This window comes from Photinus pyralis, unplaced genomic scaffold (assembly GCF_008802855.1).
Source record: "Photinus pyralis isolate 1611_PpyrPB1 unplaced genomic scaffold, Ppyr1.3 Ppyr1.4_LG2, whole genome shotgun sequence".
In the NCBI taxonomy this organism is placed as follows: domain Eukaryota; kingdom Metazoa; phylum Arthropoda; class Insecta; order Coleoptera; family Lampyridae; genus Photinus; species Photinus pyralis.
Genome location: NW_022170403.1, coordinates 50,825,728 through 50,838,851, shown reverse-complemented (window position 1 = coordinate 50,838,851; position 13,124 = coordinate 50,825,728). Strand labels below are relative to the sequence as shown.

General features: G+C 35.9%; 1 protein-coding gene across 2 annotated transcripts; it reads right to left on the bottom strand.

The window, feature by feature from the left end:
- Positions 1-2,178: 2,178 nt before the first annotated feature.
- On the bottom strand, positions 2,179-12,248 carry LOC116163757 (gametocyte-specific factor 1 homolog). 2 transcript variants are annotated; one of them, XM_031477860.1, is made up of 7 exons: positions 12,048-12,248; positions 6,197-6,281; positions 5,497-5,662; positions 4,063-4,185; positions 3,611-3,781; positions 2,570-2,757; positions 2,179-2,342 (listed from the first exon to the last, which is right to left on the bottom strand). In XM_031477860.1, exons 3-7 carry the CDS (start codon positions 5,638-5,640, stop codon positions 2,264-2,266), a joined length of 705 nt encoding a protein of 234 aa, XP_031333720.1. In that variant the 5' UTR covers positions 5,641-5,662; positions 6,197-6,281; positions 12,048-12,248; the 3' UTR covers positions 2,179-2,263. The 2 variants fall into 2 exon arrangements, with proteins under 2 accessions (XP_031333720.1, XP_031333719.1); XM_031477859.1 differs by lacking the exon at positions 6,197-6,281.
- Between the last annotated feature and the right edge of the window lie 876 nt (positions 12,249-13,124).

The following is a 13,124-nucleotide window of genomic DNA, read 5'->3' as shown; positions in this document are numbered from 1 at the left end:
CTCCTTTCCTCCTTATGAAAATAAAACTTATTTTTTGCTAAAATTAAAAAAGTTATTCTTTATTGAAAAACGTCCGTTTTCCGTAAGGCCGTGACTCACCTGTCACTCAGTGCAAGGTGTATGTACCATGTGATCAAAAAAGAGTTGCTGTCAGTCAGCTTATGGAATTTTTGTTTACATGGGGAATCACATTTTAACTTGCACTTCCAAAGGCAACTATAAACGTCAATCCTTCTTTGATCACCCGTTACTTGCAATTGTCAAATTAGATATAAAATACAAAAGTTGTATAAAGTAAAAAAAAACGTACTGTGTGTTGGTTGAGACTGCATTGTATCTCAGCTGTTTTTAAAGATAGAGACTTGCGGTTTTCGCGACCTTGTGCCACTTTTTTGTAGAACTTAATACCAACAACAGAATCAATTTAGCTATGTTTGTTTCTGAGATACAGGGTGAAATCGAAAAGTTTGACTTTTTGAGAGACCATATCTAGGATAGAAAAATGGTAAAAAGTGCATGTTAGATATTTTTACGTACAATCCATGGGCATAGTATAAAATTTTTTGGATCACTGTTCCTGAGATTCGACCAAAAGTTGATATTTTTTTAATGCAACATTCCCCCCAGCTAACGCCTACGAATGCTGCAAGGATCAGACTATACGTATACCGCACTCATAAGAAGGTAGGTAGTAGATGGCGCAGTCTTTGAAGATAATCATACAGAGAAAATATAAAACGGCACCACATTATTGTAAGGTAGAGATATTCAGCACCGTGAACAGACATAAATCAAACATTTTCACAGTTGGATCTATGACATTAACAGGTAATGACAGTTCGTTAGTTTAGTGGACAACAGAAACTACCAGCATACAAAATTCACTAGTCTTATTTTTCACTGTAATACTTGCTCGTGTTTCAACCAATCACACTGAAGGTGAAAGCTTCCCTATACTTTCTACCACTACCTTCTTAAATTGAATGGAATATAGTTAATATACAATTCATGACAAACATAATGGAGTGTCTGTGGATGTTAAAAAAAATAGGGTGGGAGTGCCCAAAATTATTTTCCAAATATATTGGTTGTAATGGAGATGCCATTAAAAGACTGAAATACTCACATGTACCCTTCACAAAATTGACAAAATCCAGTTATTAACACGTTGAAGGACACATATGGGATGCGTTTAATTCAAATTGTGACAGTATACTTTCTTCAATTGTACTTGCCAATTGTTCATTTTGTATTGCTATTTCGGGTTGAGAAATAAAACTAGTCATCATTCTAAAGCCCTTCCGTCCCGTTTTTTATTGAAGCTGATCAGCTTCCTGGCGTACTTTGTTGGGTGTCTCATACGCTATATGGCCACGACGCTGATAGACGTCAAGCTGGATACTCACCCTTACCAGTAATAGCAAAGAGTACTCTTTGGTAATAGTAACAAGAACAAGGTACGAAGAATCGCATACGATTTTCAGTAGCGGAATTTTTTGCCACTCTGCTCGTATTCGGAAACCATACTTTTAATCCGGCTCATTTTCAATAGCACTGATCCTTGAACCCATAGAAATCGATATGCAGTACCTATCACTAACTTGTCCTTCAGAAAATCACTAAATAACAAAAACAAACAACTTATAAACACGACTTCCCGCCAAAACGACAGTGAACAAACAGTGACGCCGTACAGCGTACCGCGCCAATTTGCATCGCGCGAATGCATAAAGATGAGTGATGCTGGTGGGAGTAGAAAAACCCTTAGTTATGACAGTATAACAAAAATGGAAATTGAAAGTGTGACAGAAGTATTCAAGTATCATTGGGTTATATTGCAAGATTGACGCTGCACAGCGTTTTGTCGAATACACGTACTTAAACGGAGGACGCTGTACGGCATCATGTCAAGTTTGTATGTAAATCTATAATGCTGTACGGCGTAAGTGTCCCTCAACGTGTTAAATAGACGAACGCTTACAGAGAGTAAAGGCTTCCTAGTGGACAATAGCATTTTGCGAGGCATTTTGTGTAAGTTTGATGGAGTACGTGCTGAAAGGGGGACCTTGGGATTTGACTTCATCAATTGAAGTCAACTGTCTTAAAACAGTAGTCATGTATTATTTTGATACACAGTGATTCGTTTTCATATAAGTTGGATTACATATGAACTCAGAATAGAAAATAATATCATTTACTTGTTACTGAAACACAAACATGAATAACAAAAAGGAACACAAAAGTAAGCGTATATTTTCTAAAACTAACAATTTTTTTGGGCCAGTCCTCGACCACGTCCAACCTTCTTAACAGATCCTGTGGGTTCTTGCCCTACACCCGCCCTGAAACACAGAATAACAAACTTAGTGAAAACTTTAATTAGAATTAAAAAATGATTGTCTAGGTATTTGTTTTTTGATATTCAGAAAAATGTACCACACATGCGCACTAAAATGTTTACATAAATGTTCAATTTGTAAGACTGCAGATAATTTCTCAATTTTCCAAAATTAATAATCACTAGTAGTTTATTATCTAATCTCTTATGAGCATGCAACCCACAACTTACATCTTTGCGTAAGAAATTTGTTCATTCTCATCAGGTTGCTTAGCTGCCATTTTAGGATATGCCACAGTACGCGATCCAATATCTATTTGGTTCATCAAATGAGACATGTCATTAGGGTCTTCAACACATTGCTGGTTTCCTGCTGCCATACTCATTCCATGGGGGCGTCGTAATTTTTGGGGCAGGTTCTGGAACAAAATTAAATCAGTATTTCTATTAGTATATCCTGCACACTTTCAAATGACTACCATGACACTATAGGCAAAACATTAGTGCACTGCACATTAATTTCTTTTATTCACCTAGTATGTATCAACATACAATGTATTTATTTAGATGCCCACTATAGGAATCTCAGTTATTAGAAGAGAAGAACGTTTTACAAGCTGATTACATACACTGTTTTAAACACACTTTTTCGATTTCAAGATATTTGAGAAAAACGAAAATTTGATGATTTAGTTTTTAAGACAAATTTTTTTTTGTCAACTACCAATATGGACACCTATGAAGAAACAAAAGCTAACGCTAATAAACAAATGAAAATCGGGGCTGCTTACTGACACCAAAGTAGTTGAACAACATTTTGTCTACTATAAGCACAAATCAATTAATATACACAAACAAAAGATTGCTAACCTTATGCATTTTATTTAGGTATACTTAAAAGCGCCCTCTATTGAGCAGCAGTATAAAGAGGTACCGTCTGAAACTGTAAAATGACGCTTCTGGATTTATGCAATAGATAATAGCATAATTTTACAGTTTTAGGCGTGACATGTTTATAGTGCTGCTCAATAGAAGGCGCTTTTAAGTATACCTAAATGTGTTACTCATAAAATGCATAAGGTTAGCAATCTGTTATTTGTGTTGTAAGGAACATTTTAGATAACTAGCATTGTTCCGTAAAAAGTTGCTTGACAATCAAAACTCGGTGTCCACAGCTTTGCCCCTGCTTGGAACCATGCGCTAAAATTTACAGTTCTGACAGTTCACAGGAATACCCATTCATTAATATAGAACGTTTTGTTAACTTTTTACCTGTTCTAATTCTCTCGGTGTTGGTTCCTTTTCCTTGGTGTCAAATTTTTGAATTCGTTGCCTCTCCTCCATTCTGAAATGTCGTCGTTGCGCCTGCGGTAAACCATTCTTGTTCCTCAGCACTGGTTTATTCACACAATGGGCCTCGGGGTTGTAGGTTGGACGATATTCCTAAAAAAGAATAGACGAGATTTTGATTTTTGGTTTCGAGTTGCTAGACCTGGGATATGACAAAATATACATCTGTTGTACAAATTAGCACGTTTTTAATAAAAAAAAATAGGGCAATACAGTGTAACTAATGGAAGAAAAGGATCAGATCAATATTTTTTAAAGGTAAAATATAGTTCGCCTTTGTAGAAAAAGCACTACTGAAAAAAAAAACAAATATACAGAACTAAACATTTAGAATCAGAAATCGGAAAGGAAATTGCTAAGAGGTAAGTACTTACGTCATCCCAAGTTTCAGTAGATTCTAAATTCAGCTTTGGAACGGGAAATTTCTCCTCACTGGATGAGCTTGTGAATATAAATTTATCCAAATTTTGTCTGTCAGGGCAGCTCTCCAAATGAAACTAAAACATGAATCCTTTATAATACATACTTACAATACATAACTAAATATAGATATATATGGGTCAACTTTAAAACCTAAGCAGTATAATATCGATAAAAAAAAGTGATAATCAACATACAAGATTTTAATTTAGAGTATCTAAAATTCTAAAACGAATTATTTTATTTCCCATTATAGTTTTTTTAAATATAATCATTTTAAATTACCTACTAACTTGATTTTGTGAAGTTTTTTCAGAATTGTTATATCTATTAGCCCTATGCTTTCAATACAGAATGTGTGGTCACAGATAGGGGGCACTGTAGTTGTGGGTATGCATAGTGGGTATGTGAATCTCAGGGTAAACTAAAGTCGTGGAGACACCAAGTGCAGCTTCTATAACAACAGCATAGTACAGCAAGCTTTCAATACCCTTCATTATCTTCTATACGTCCACAAATAAAAATTCGCTTGCTTTTTTGGTATATCTAGGCAATTAATTGGTTGACGTTTATTAATTGCAAGGTTACCAGTCTCAAATCGTGTCTCATTGGGCAGACTCGTTTACCCTGAAACTCACATACCTAGACGATGTCCTTCACCATATCGCCCTTTGTGAGTACCCTCTTCCGACAATCCGTTCTTGAGGTATATACCCGATCACGATAAGAGGTCGAGGAGGGCTATGGTTGGTAGAAATTAATTCCTTTCGTTGAGACCTTTCATTAGAGGACCATGAAGGATAAAACTAGTTCCACTCCCCCCTCCCTTCTCCTGCTCCCCGTACTTTGGTAAGAGGACAGAAAGAAGGGCAGTAGTTGGTAGAAAACGGTTCCTTTTGTTGAGACCTTTAATTAGAATACAATGAGAGGTCAAATTAATTTTTAACCCCTCCCCCCTCAGGCCCCGCCGCTCACTGATCGCGAAAAAGAATCGCACGGGGAAGTTATAGTTTGTACAAACCAATTTATTTCGATGAGGCCTTTCATTAGAATACCATGACGGGTAGAACATGTGTTACCCCCCCCCCATCTTTTAAAGTTCTTAAAAAATGCGTTAAAAATAAATGCAATTTTGGGGACTTGCATAGGCACAGGTTCCAATATAGAACTTCGCATTGTTAATACAGCATTGCAAATTGTCCGATGAAGCAGGCCCGTTTACAGACTTGTAGGCGAACATTGACTAACAGCTACGTTGGCCATGTGCGACTCATACACATTATGTGGCGAACTCAATGTAACAGCAACGTTTGTCTAATTCGCCATGTAATGTGAGTGCATTCAATTTTTCTGCACGAGATACGAGTTGTGTAGCAAAGAATACTTACTGGCATTTCTGGCGCGGGAATGACATGAGTCGAATTGTTCGGGCAGACATCACGTTGCATTTCGGGATGCTGCTGTCTGCATTTCACAAGATGCTGTTGCATCCTATGCGCCAAGATTAAATGGGCCGCATTGTATGGGCACATAAGTCGTTTAACATCATCTCCCCTATAACAAACAATTATTGCTAATGAATAGAGTTTAGGGTACTAAAAACAATCATAACCAATAACCATTACGCAGATACTTTTTCAATTATTGTACAAAGATTTTTAGAGCCCATTGAAAATGTTGCCAGGTTTCGACCCGGAACTCAGGAATTGTGTAAAGATTAAACAAAGGTGATAGGTAGAAGATCTATGTCCACGGCATGCAGATAGGTTGTGAAAATCTCCCAGAATGTAACCTCGAGTTCATTGTCAAGGTCACATTAGAAACAACAGGTAATGGCGAGTATTAAAAGACTTGCAACATTGAGTTCATCCAACCACTTTCTCGGCTAATAAGGCGGTAACTTGATGTTTTTAAAATTAGAAGAACTAGAAAAACATTAACATTAGCTAAATTTACTTTCAATAAGCAAGTTTAAATAAAGCAGGCAAAGCAATACTAAATATGAAACATGCTTGACAATCCTCGCACCGTTACTACATGCCAACATTAGCATACAAGAGTGAAGAAAATAACATTATCATTACATACCTTCAATTGAGCATGTAAATGCCTTAGTATTGCTTCACATGCGTCAGGCTCGTAGTTGATTTCGAATGCACATAATGGTGTTAAGCTAGAAAATGGTGAAACCTGTTCATTAATGTAACTTTAAATTTTTAATTAGATATAGTGTATAATAGAGGTGTGTACAAACTACTGGTTAAATATGTATATTGTTGTGTAACGACATCTTGTAGATCTTATTTCGGTTGAAACACCTAAAATAATGATGGGACACCCTGTATATGAAAATTATTTCAATTTGAGTAAAGTAAACCTGAGGGATAATTTACAAGTAAGCACAGAATTGGTTTATTTGAATTTGTATTTCTGTAGCGTTATTATTCCTTTTAGAATTATTGTAATTCATATTCAATTTAGTTAAGATGCTTTAAATGTGGGCACATCTGGTCGTTTGCGATAAGAGGTTTTTGTTATCGGACGTAAGTCGCTTTAGGTGCTGATAACAAGAGATACAGGTGGTCTACGATGTGCGCAATATTTTCGACGTAAGTGGAGACGCGTTCCTTGGCAGCCGATGTTATCTAATCTAATCATGATTGGTGCATTATTTCTAAATACCGGAGGAAGGAATTTATTCTATGATAGGAGTGGTATTCCCTTAAAAAAGGCAAAATTGGGGCTGCTGGTGTTAGTTCGTGATGGCGAAAAAAGTGTGTAAATTAGTTTACGCCAAGTTACGGGCGTATGGCCCTTTTAATTTTGTTGAAGACGCAGTTCGTCAGTTTAGAAAGAAAGTGTGTAAAAGAAACTCGAAAAGAAAGCAGAACAGCAAAGAGAAGAGCAGTCTTAATACAGCATTTAAATTATCCCCGAAGTTGTAAAACTTTGTGGAAAGTTGTTTAAGTTCAACAAAGCAGTTGTCTGCTTAGTGAAAGCTCTTTGGTGAAAGTGAAAAGTTTCTACCGTCTCAGTAGCCGCCCGGAATCTTTTTCATCTTGTTTATCATGCTAGTTCCAATTATTGAGTCCAGTTTCTTTAAAAACAAAGTGAAGTTTCCTGAAGCTGTCAGCGAGTGTTTTTATGTGTCTTTGATAAGTGTGCTTGAATATCGCAAATCACATACGACCAGATTATTTGGATTTTTTAAAAAAGAAAAAAAATCTCATAAGCAATTTTAAGATTTTATTTTACTTGTCGAACGCCTGCGTGCAGAATAATTTGTTTAATCCAGTTTTGCAAGCTTGTCTTTCTTCAAGGAATGTTGTTTTAATTTTTACATTTTTACATTACAATGTGTCTCAGAATAAAGTTTTGTCTTTGTCAATCAAATAATTGTTTATTTGTTTAACCAGACACCATACAGAATAAAAATTCCAATTACATAGCACTGGGGCTCTGAACAAACATTAGAACTTAAGATCTAATTTGATTTATTATTTCATTTAGGGGATCGTGAAAAAAGTCGATATCATTCACTGAGGAGAACTTATTTAAAGTGATTATAAAGTGACTGTGTGTTTATTCGAACCCATTGGGCGGTCCAGGTAGTGTTCCTATCAGTTCTCTTTTCACATCCAAAATTTATTTCAGGTGTCAAAATTTGATCGAGGACACTGAGTCTTCTAAATCATTAATTTAAGTAAATTTAAATAAATTCTACCTTATTTGTGTATTGAAAAAATGATCAAATGGGATCCATTAAGTTGTAAAGAAGAGTTCAAAAATCGCTACTTTGAGCATTCCAATGCTACCATTCCCAAGTTATGAGCTCTAAATCAATTTTGAAGGTGTAAAAATGGGCGTGTTCATAAGGCACAACTGTTGTGGAACAGTTATCGATACGTCTTATAATTACGTCGCTAGTTTTACGCTCTTTAGGGAGCAGTAGGCCATTTTTAATAGCGTTACATATGTCAAAGTAGGAATCGTGACATAAGATCACAACTGTTACCGAAACACTACGAGGTAGCGTATCAGTGGCTGTTATGTCTTATGAACGAGTCCACTTCTTCACGTCCACTTGTCACATAAAAGTTAAATGCATAGGTATTTGCTAAATTTAAATGTCATCATCAGTCACAATTTATGATCTTCTTTGGATCTCACTCGCCACCAATTTTCCAGTTCTTGTGATTATTTTATAAAAGGATATTAACTGTCTCTCACTCCTGTTGTGAGACTGAAATTCTTAGTAGCACTCATATCACTCAAAAGTAGCGAGGTGCCACGTTTTGTACGAAATATATACAGGTTGTCCCGGATCCAGTGGATTTGCATGGGTAACTTTGATTTATTGAAGAAAAGGATTAGGTTAAGTGACGTTTTCCATCCAAATCAGTTATCAGAATTTCTCTCGGAATTTCCATATCACGCTAAATGTAGAAGCCACTTTCTTATTTCTTATGGGCACCATATTGGATTTTTACGAAAAGAGATAAGAGGACAAAAAAGAAATTAATTTGAATGCATTGTCACCATAGCCATGTTGATTCACCTTGATCTAGTTCCCGTGGATGTTTTGTTGAGAAATGTGACGTCATTATTAATTATGTATGCGCATACTACATCTTCGCGCCCAATCTTGACAGATTGTAGACCACGCAGTCTGTGGCCGCGTTTTTTTTGTTACATCCACACCGTTTTCTACGTTACAAAAATCCGGAATCTGTGACAATTAAGATAATGAACTGCAACCTTACTTATTAATGTTTAAAATCGGATCCGCCATTTTGATGACCCTGTAGTACAAAAATGGCTGCCGAAGCGGAAATAAAATATGAAAGCCGCAGCCTTAATAACAAAAGTTAGGATAATGAGTCCACAAAAGCCCTTTGGCATGGGGAGGTACATTATTAGTGAAATTAGTATAATTCCTAACATAGCCTATAATCGGTAAGTTACATTACATTGAAGTTATGTAAAAATAGCCTCTTGGTAAGGGAATATTCTTATATTTTTCATACGCTGCTTAGTTTTTAAGATAGAGCGCCAAAATTGTCAGTATATTTGACAAGAAAAATTTGAGATAAATAGGGAAAACCGTTATTCAGTTTTGCAAATGTTGATTAAATACAAGTAGGACCTAGAATATGTATAGTTCATATTTCAGGAAATACTCAAACAATGTAATCTATATAAAATCAATCTAAAGTCTGAGTAAATCATAGACATCGATGTCAGTCAGATTTAAGTTAAATGAGCAAATTGAATTAAAATACTGTTACTTTGAGTATTTCCTGAAATATGAGCTATTATTCCACAGCATACTTGTATTTAGACATTTTAAAGACTGAATAACGGTTTTCCCTATTTATCTCAATTTTTTTCTTATCAAATGTACTGATAACTTTGTCTTTTTCTAATTAAAACAAGGTACGGAAGAATCATACGATTTTCAGTTGGAGAATTTTTTGCCGCTCTGCTCGCATTCGGAAACCACTTTTAAACCCGCTCATATTCAATTCACTGATCCTTGAACTTGTAGAAATCGATTGGCAAAGGATTGACATCGCTATCTCTTTTCGGTCTGGAGTTAGAAGAGGAACAGACGGACGAAACCCTCACATAAGGGCTCGTATGAGGGGAATTTTTTTTTCTTTCGAAAAATTCCCTTAAAAAAAGGCATTTATTGGTGCAAAAAATATTATCCATCTATTTCAAACAAGTTGAAAATCAACATACGCATGATGAAAGCGCATTTTTGGTAATGCAGATCAGTATTTCATTATCAAAGTTTAAAATTGCCGATCTCACGAGGAATCTAACCCAAAATCGAGCCCAAAATAGACTACAGCCTGCACATCTACACTACATCAGAAAGCTTTTAATGAAAATTTGAAATCTTTAGCTATTGTAATTGCTGAGATCTCAGTCGGACAGCCAGCCATAACGAATATAATAGCGTATTTTTTTCAGAAAATGCGCTAAAAACAAACTTTCGTGCTATATCCACTTATCCAGGGGTGGGCAGTATTGAAATATCCCCTTATTAAGAGGCTATTTTTACATAACTATTATTCTTTCTACTTTTTTTATATTCCCACAAGGCCACAAATAACCGAGATATAGAGCTAAAACTTTTATTTCATTTTTGGATTTTCGCGCTGTTGCCAGGTTCACGCAAGTCATAGGTCAAAATTGACATCATCAATCTCGGCAGTTTTGAAAAGTAACTACAAGTGTAAACCTCATCACTCTATTTCTTTCAGTTCTCAAAATATTCCCATATCGAAAACAAGCAATTTGGAACACCTAGTACAGTACACATAAGACAACATAATATGCCAGTAATACACATTGGGCCGTATGAATAAAAGTAAGCAAATGCTTATACTTGCAAAATTCAAAGTAAATACTCATAACTACCCCTTCATACTGGTCTCTTTAGCATGGTTTAGCAGCACTGCACTGCGTCCTGTCCTTCTGCTTAGAAGCGCTGCTAAGTCGCCCAGTGCGAAGGAGCACTTACCGAGTATTTACTTTGAATTTTGCAAGTATAAGCATTTGCTTATTTTTATTCATACGGGCCATTACCTATATTGATACTTTAAAGATCTTCATATCTGATCTTCAATTAAATTTTTTACTTATTACGCTTGTGAACATAAACAAAACATGAATAAATAAACCTTACCCCACTCACTAAGGTGTTCTATTAGATTCCTGCCTGCCAAAGTTTATGTTTATTATGTGTCCTTGATGACTTTCTTGCCAAGTTCAAAATAACCAAATTCAAACTTGTTCCACACCAGTAAACAAAATATTTATTTAGAAATATTCTCGCTCGAATAGTAGAGTATCTTAAGGCCCATTCTCACATAGGCGACGCGTAGCAGTGCAGCATTTGCTGCTTCCAGAAGTTTGTGTGCTTTTAAATGGGGTAATTCTCACTATAGCAGCGGCGCGGCGTGTCAAAATCTAACTGTCGGCAGAGCGTTGTATGCCACGTCGCTGCTATGTGAAAATTGAGAAGCAGCATCGGCTGCTGCCGCATACATACGCACTAATGGCCGTTTGCACCGACAAATTTAAGTGTAGCTGAGCTTAGCCTAGCTTTAAAATCCATGGCAACCATTGTCTAAATAATCGGTGCCATGAATTTTAAGCTACGCTTAAGATAAGCTCCACTTAATTTGTAGGTGCAAACGGCCATAAAACATTTTATTCACAATAATTGTAAAAAGGCCAGTGTAAAATAAAAGAACTAATTGTTGCTGTGAAAGACTATACAGACTTTTATAGTATTCTAATAGACGCTCAATAAATGGAATTCGCCTTCAGAAAAATGCTTTATAAAGTTTTTGCACCCAGTATTTCCACTTCGTTCTTTTTTGTTTCTTTTTCAACTTCGGCCAACATTACCAAAGCAATCATTTGATGATCACTAGGTGAATTACTCGATGAAGACATGCTTTAAAACTGAACTGAACCAGGCCGTTTGTTCTCTCACCAAAACTACCAAAAGGATAATTTGTTGCGCCGCGCTGGTACGTGTCGCTTATGGGAGAATCGTCCTTTAATCTACCCGATCCATTACGCCAGCACTTGCTTCCATCTCCAATTCGAGGGCCCATTATATGATGATGTCGCTGTGATATTACTTAATCACAGAATGTGGAAGTCTGCAGTTATAGCAGATGAACGTAAACTGCTTGAAAGTAAACAACACAAAAGAACAAATTGAAGACAGCGATGAAAGAAACTCAATCTCGAACGGAGATTAAATTCATGCTAAAACTTAAAGCAGCAAATTTCACAAACAAAACAGCGAAAATGGCGTGCCTACAAATATTCCGAATGGACAAAACATCTGTATCATTGAATAACTTTCACTTTAATATATTTGATAACATTAAATAAACAAAATGGCACTTACTTATTGGACATCATCTTGAGGCCGATTTGTATATAGGTAAGTTAACACAAGAATAAAATTAACTTAAAATAAACGACAAATGTTATTTCTTTGCCAAACAAATGTTAAAAATGAACGACCGTCTTCTTCAGATGCAGTTCGTAAATTAAAGCACTTAGCGTTAGCCGTTAACAGTTAGCACAGACTACAGAGCCATAGACCATCAACCAACACTTGCGTCTCTGTTGCACCGTGACTCCCTTAGCAATGCGCAACCGCAAGCCCTTGAATTTGAATTGGTCAGGGGTACACCTGTTTCGTTGCCCGCTGTTGCAGCGCTTACTTTAGACCGTATTAGACGATGCAATTTTTATTGCAATTCTTGCAGCAATTCATTGCAATTGCTGCAAGACATTCTGACATTTTCTTGTTTAGAACTGGTGCTATTTTTCTTGCAAGTTTTTTCTTTATTCATTGTTTTTTTTGCAATTTAGTAATATTTAATTTTTAAATTAATTGAAGTGGTACGCACTGGAGGTTTGTTATTTAAAACTCACCTAACTGATTATTTTATAATTATATGAGCAATTCAAAAATTAATATTGCTGCCGCATCGATAATTATTGCTTCTGCTGTTACTCTCTTTAAAAAAAAGAAAAAAAAAGAAGACAACGACGCCTTTTGGATCAGGCAGTGGCTCGCCAATCATGATCCCTCAAAGGGAAACCTAAAGTCACTCAACGAATTTCAATAACCTGAGATTTATCTAAACTATTAGAATGGATGGAAGAACTTTTTCCTATTTCGGTGTCACAATGATGATTTTGTACAACTGTTTTCGGCCGAAAACAGTTGTACAAAGACAGTGATTATAGTCGTTTTTTTTTTTGGTAACTCATCTCTTAAGTTGGCAGTTACTAGTTAGTACAAGTAGGTACTTCGTTGGGTACTTCCCATATATATACTCTTATATATATGATACTTCCATGTTATTGAACTTCAAAATGTCAGTCTTCTCTTATATATATGGTCTTACTACGCTGCCAACCTAAAACAACGGCATAAAAAGTGTTCCCAACATAAAACATGTTAGTTCTA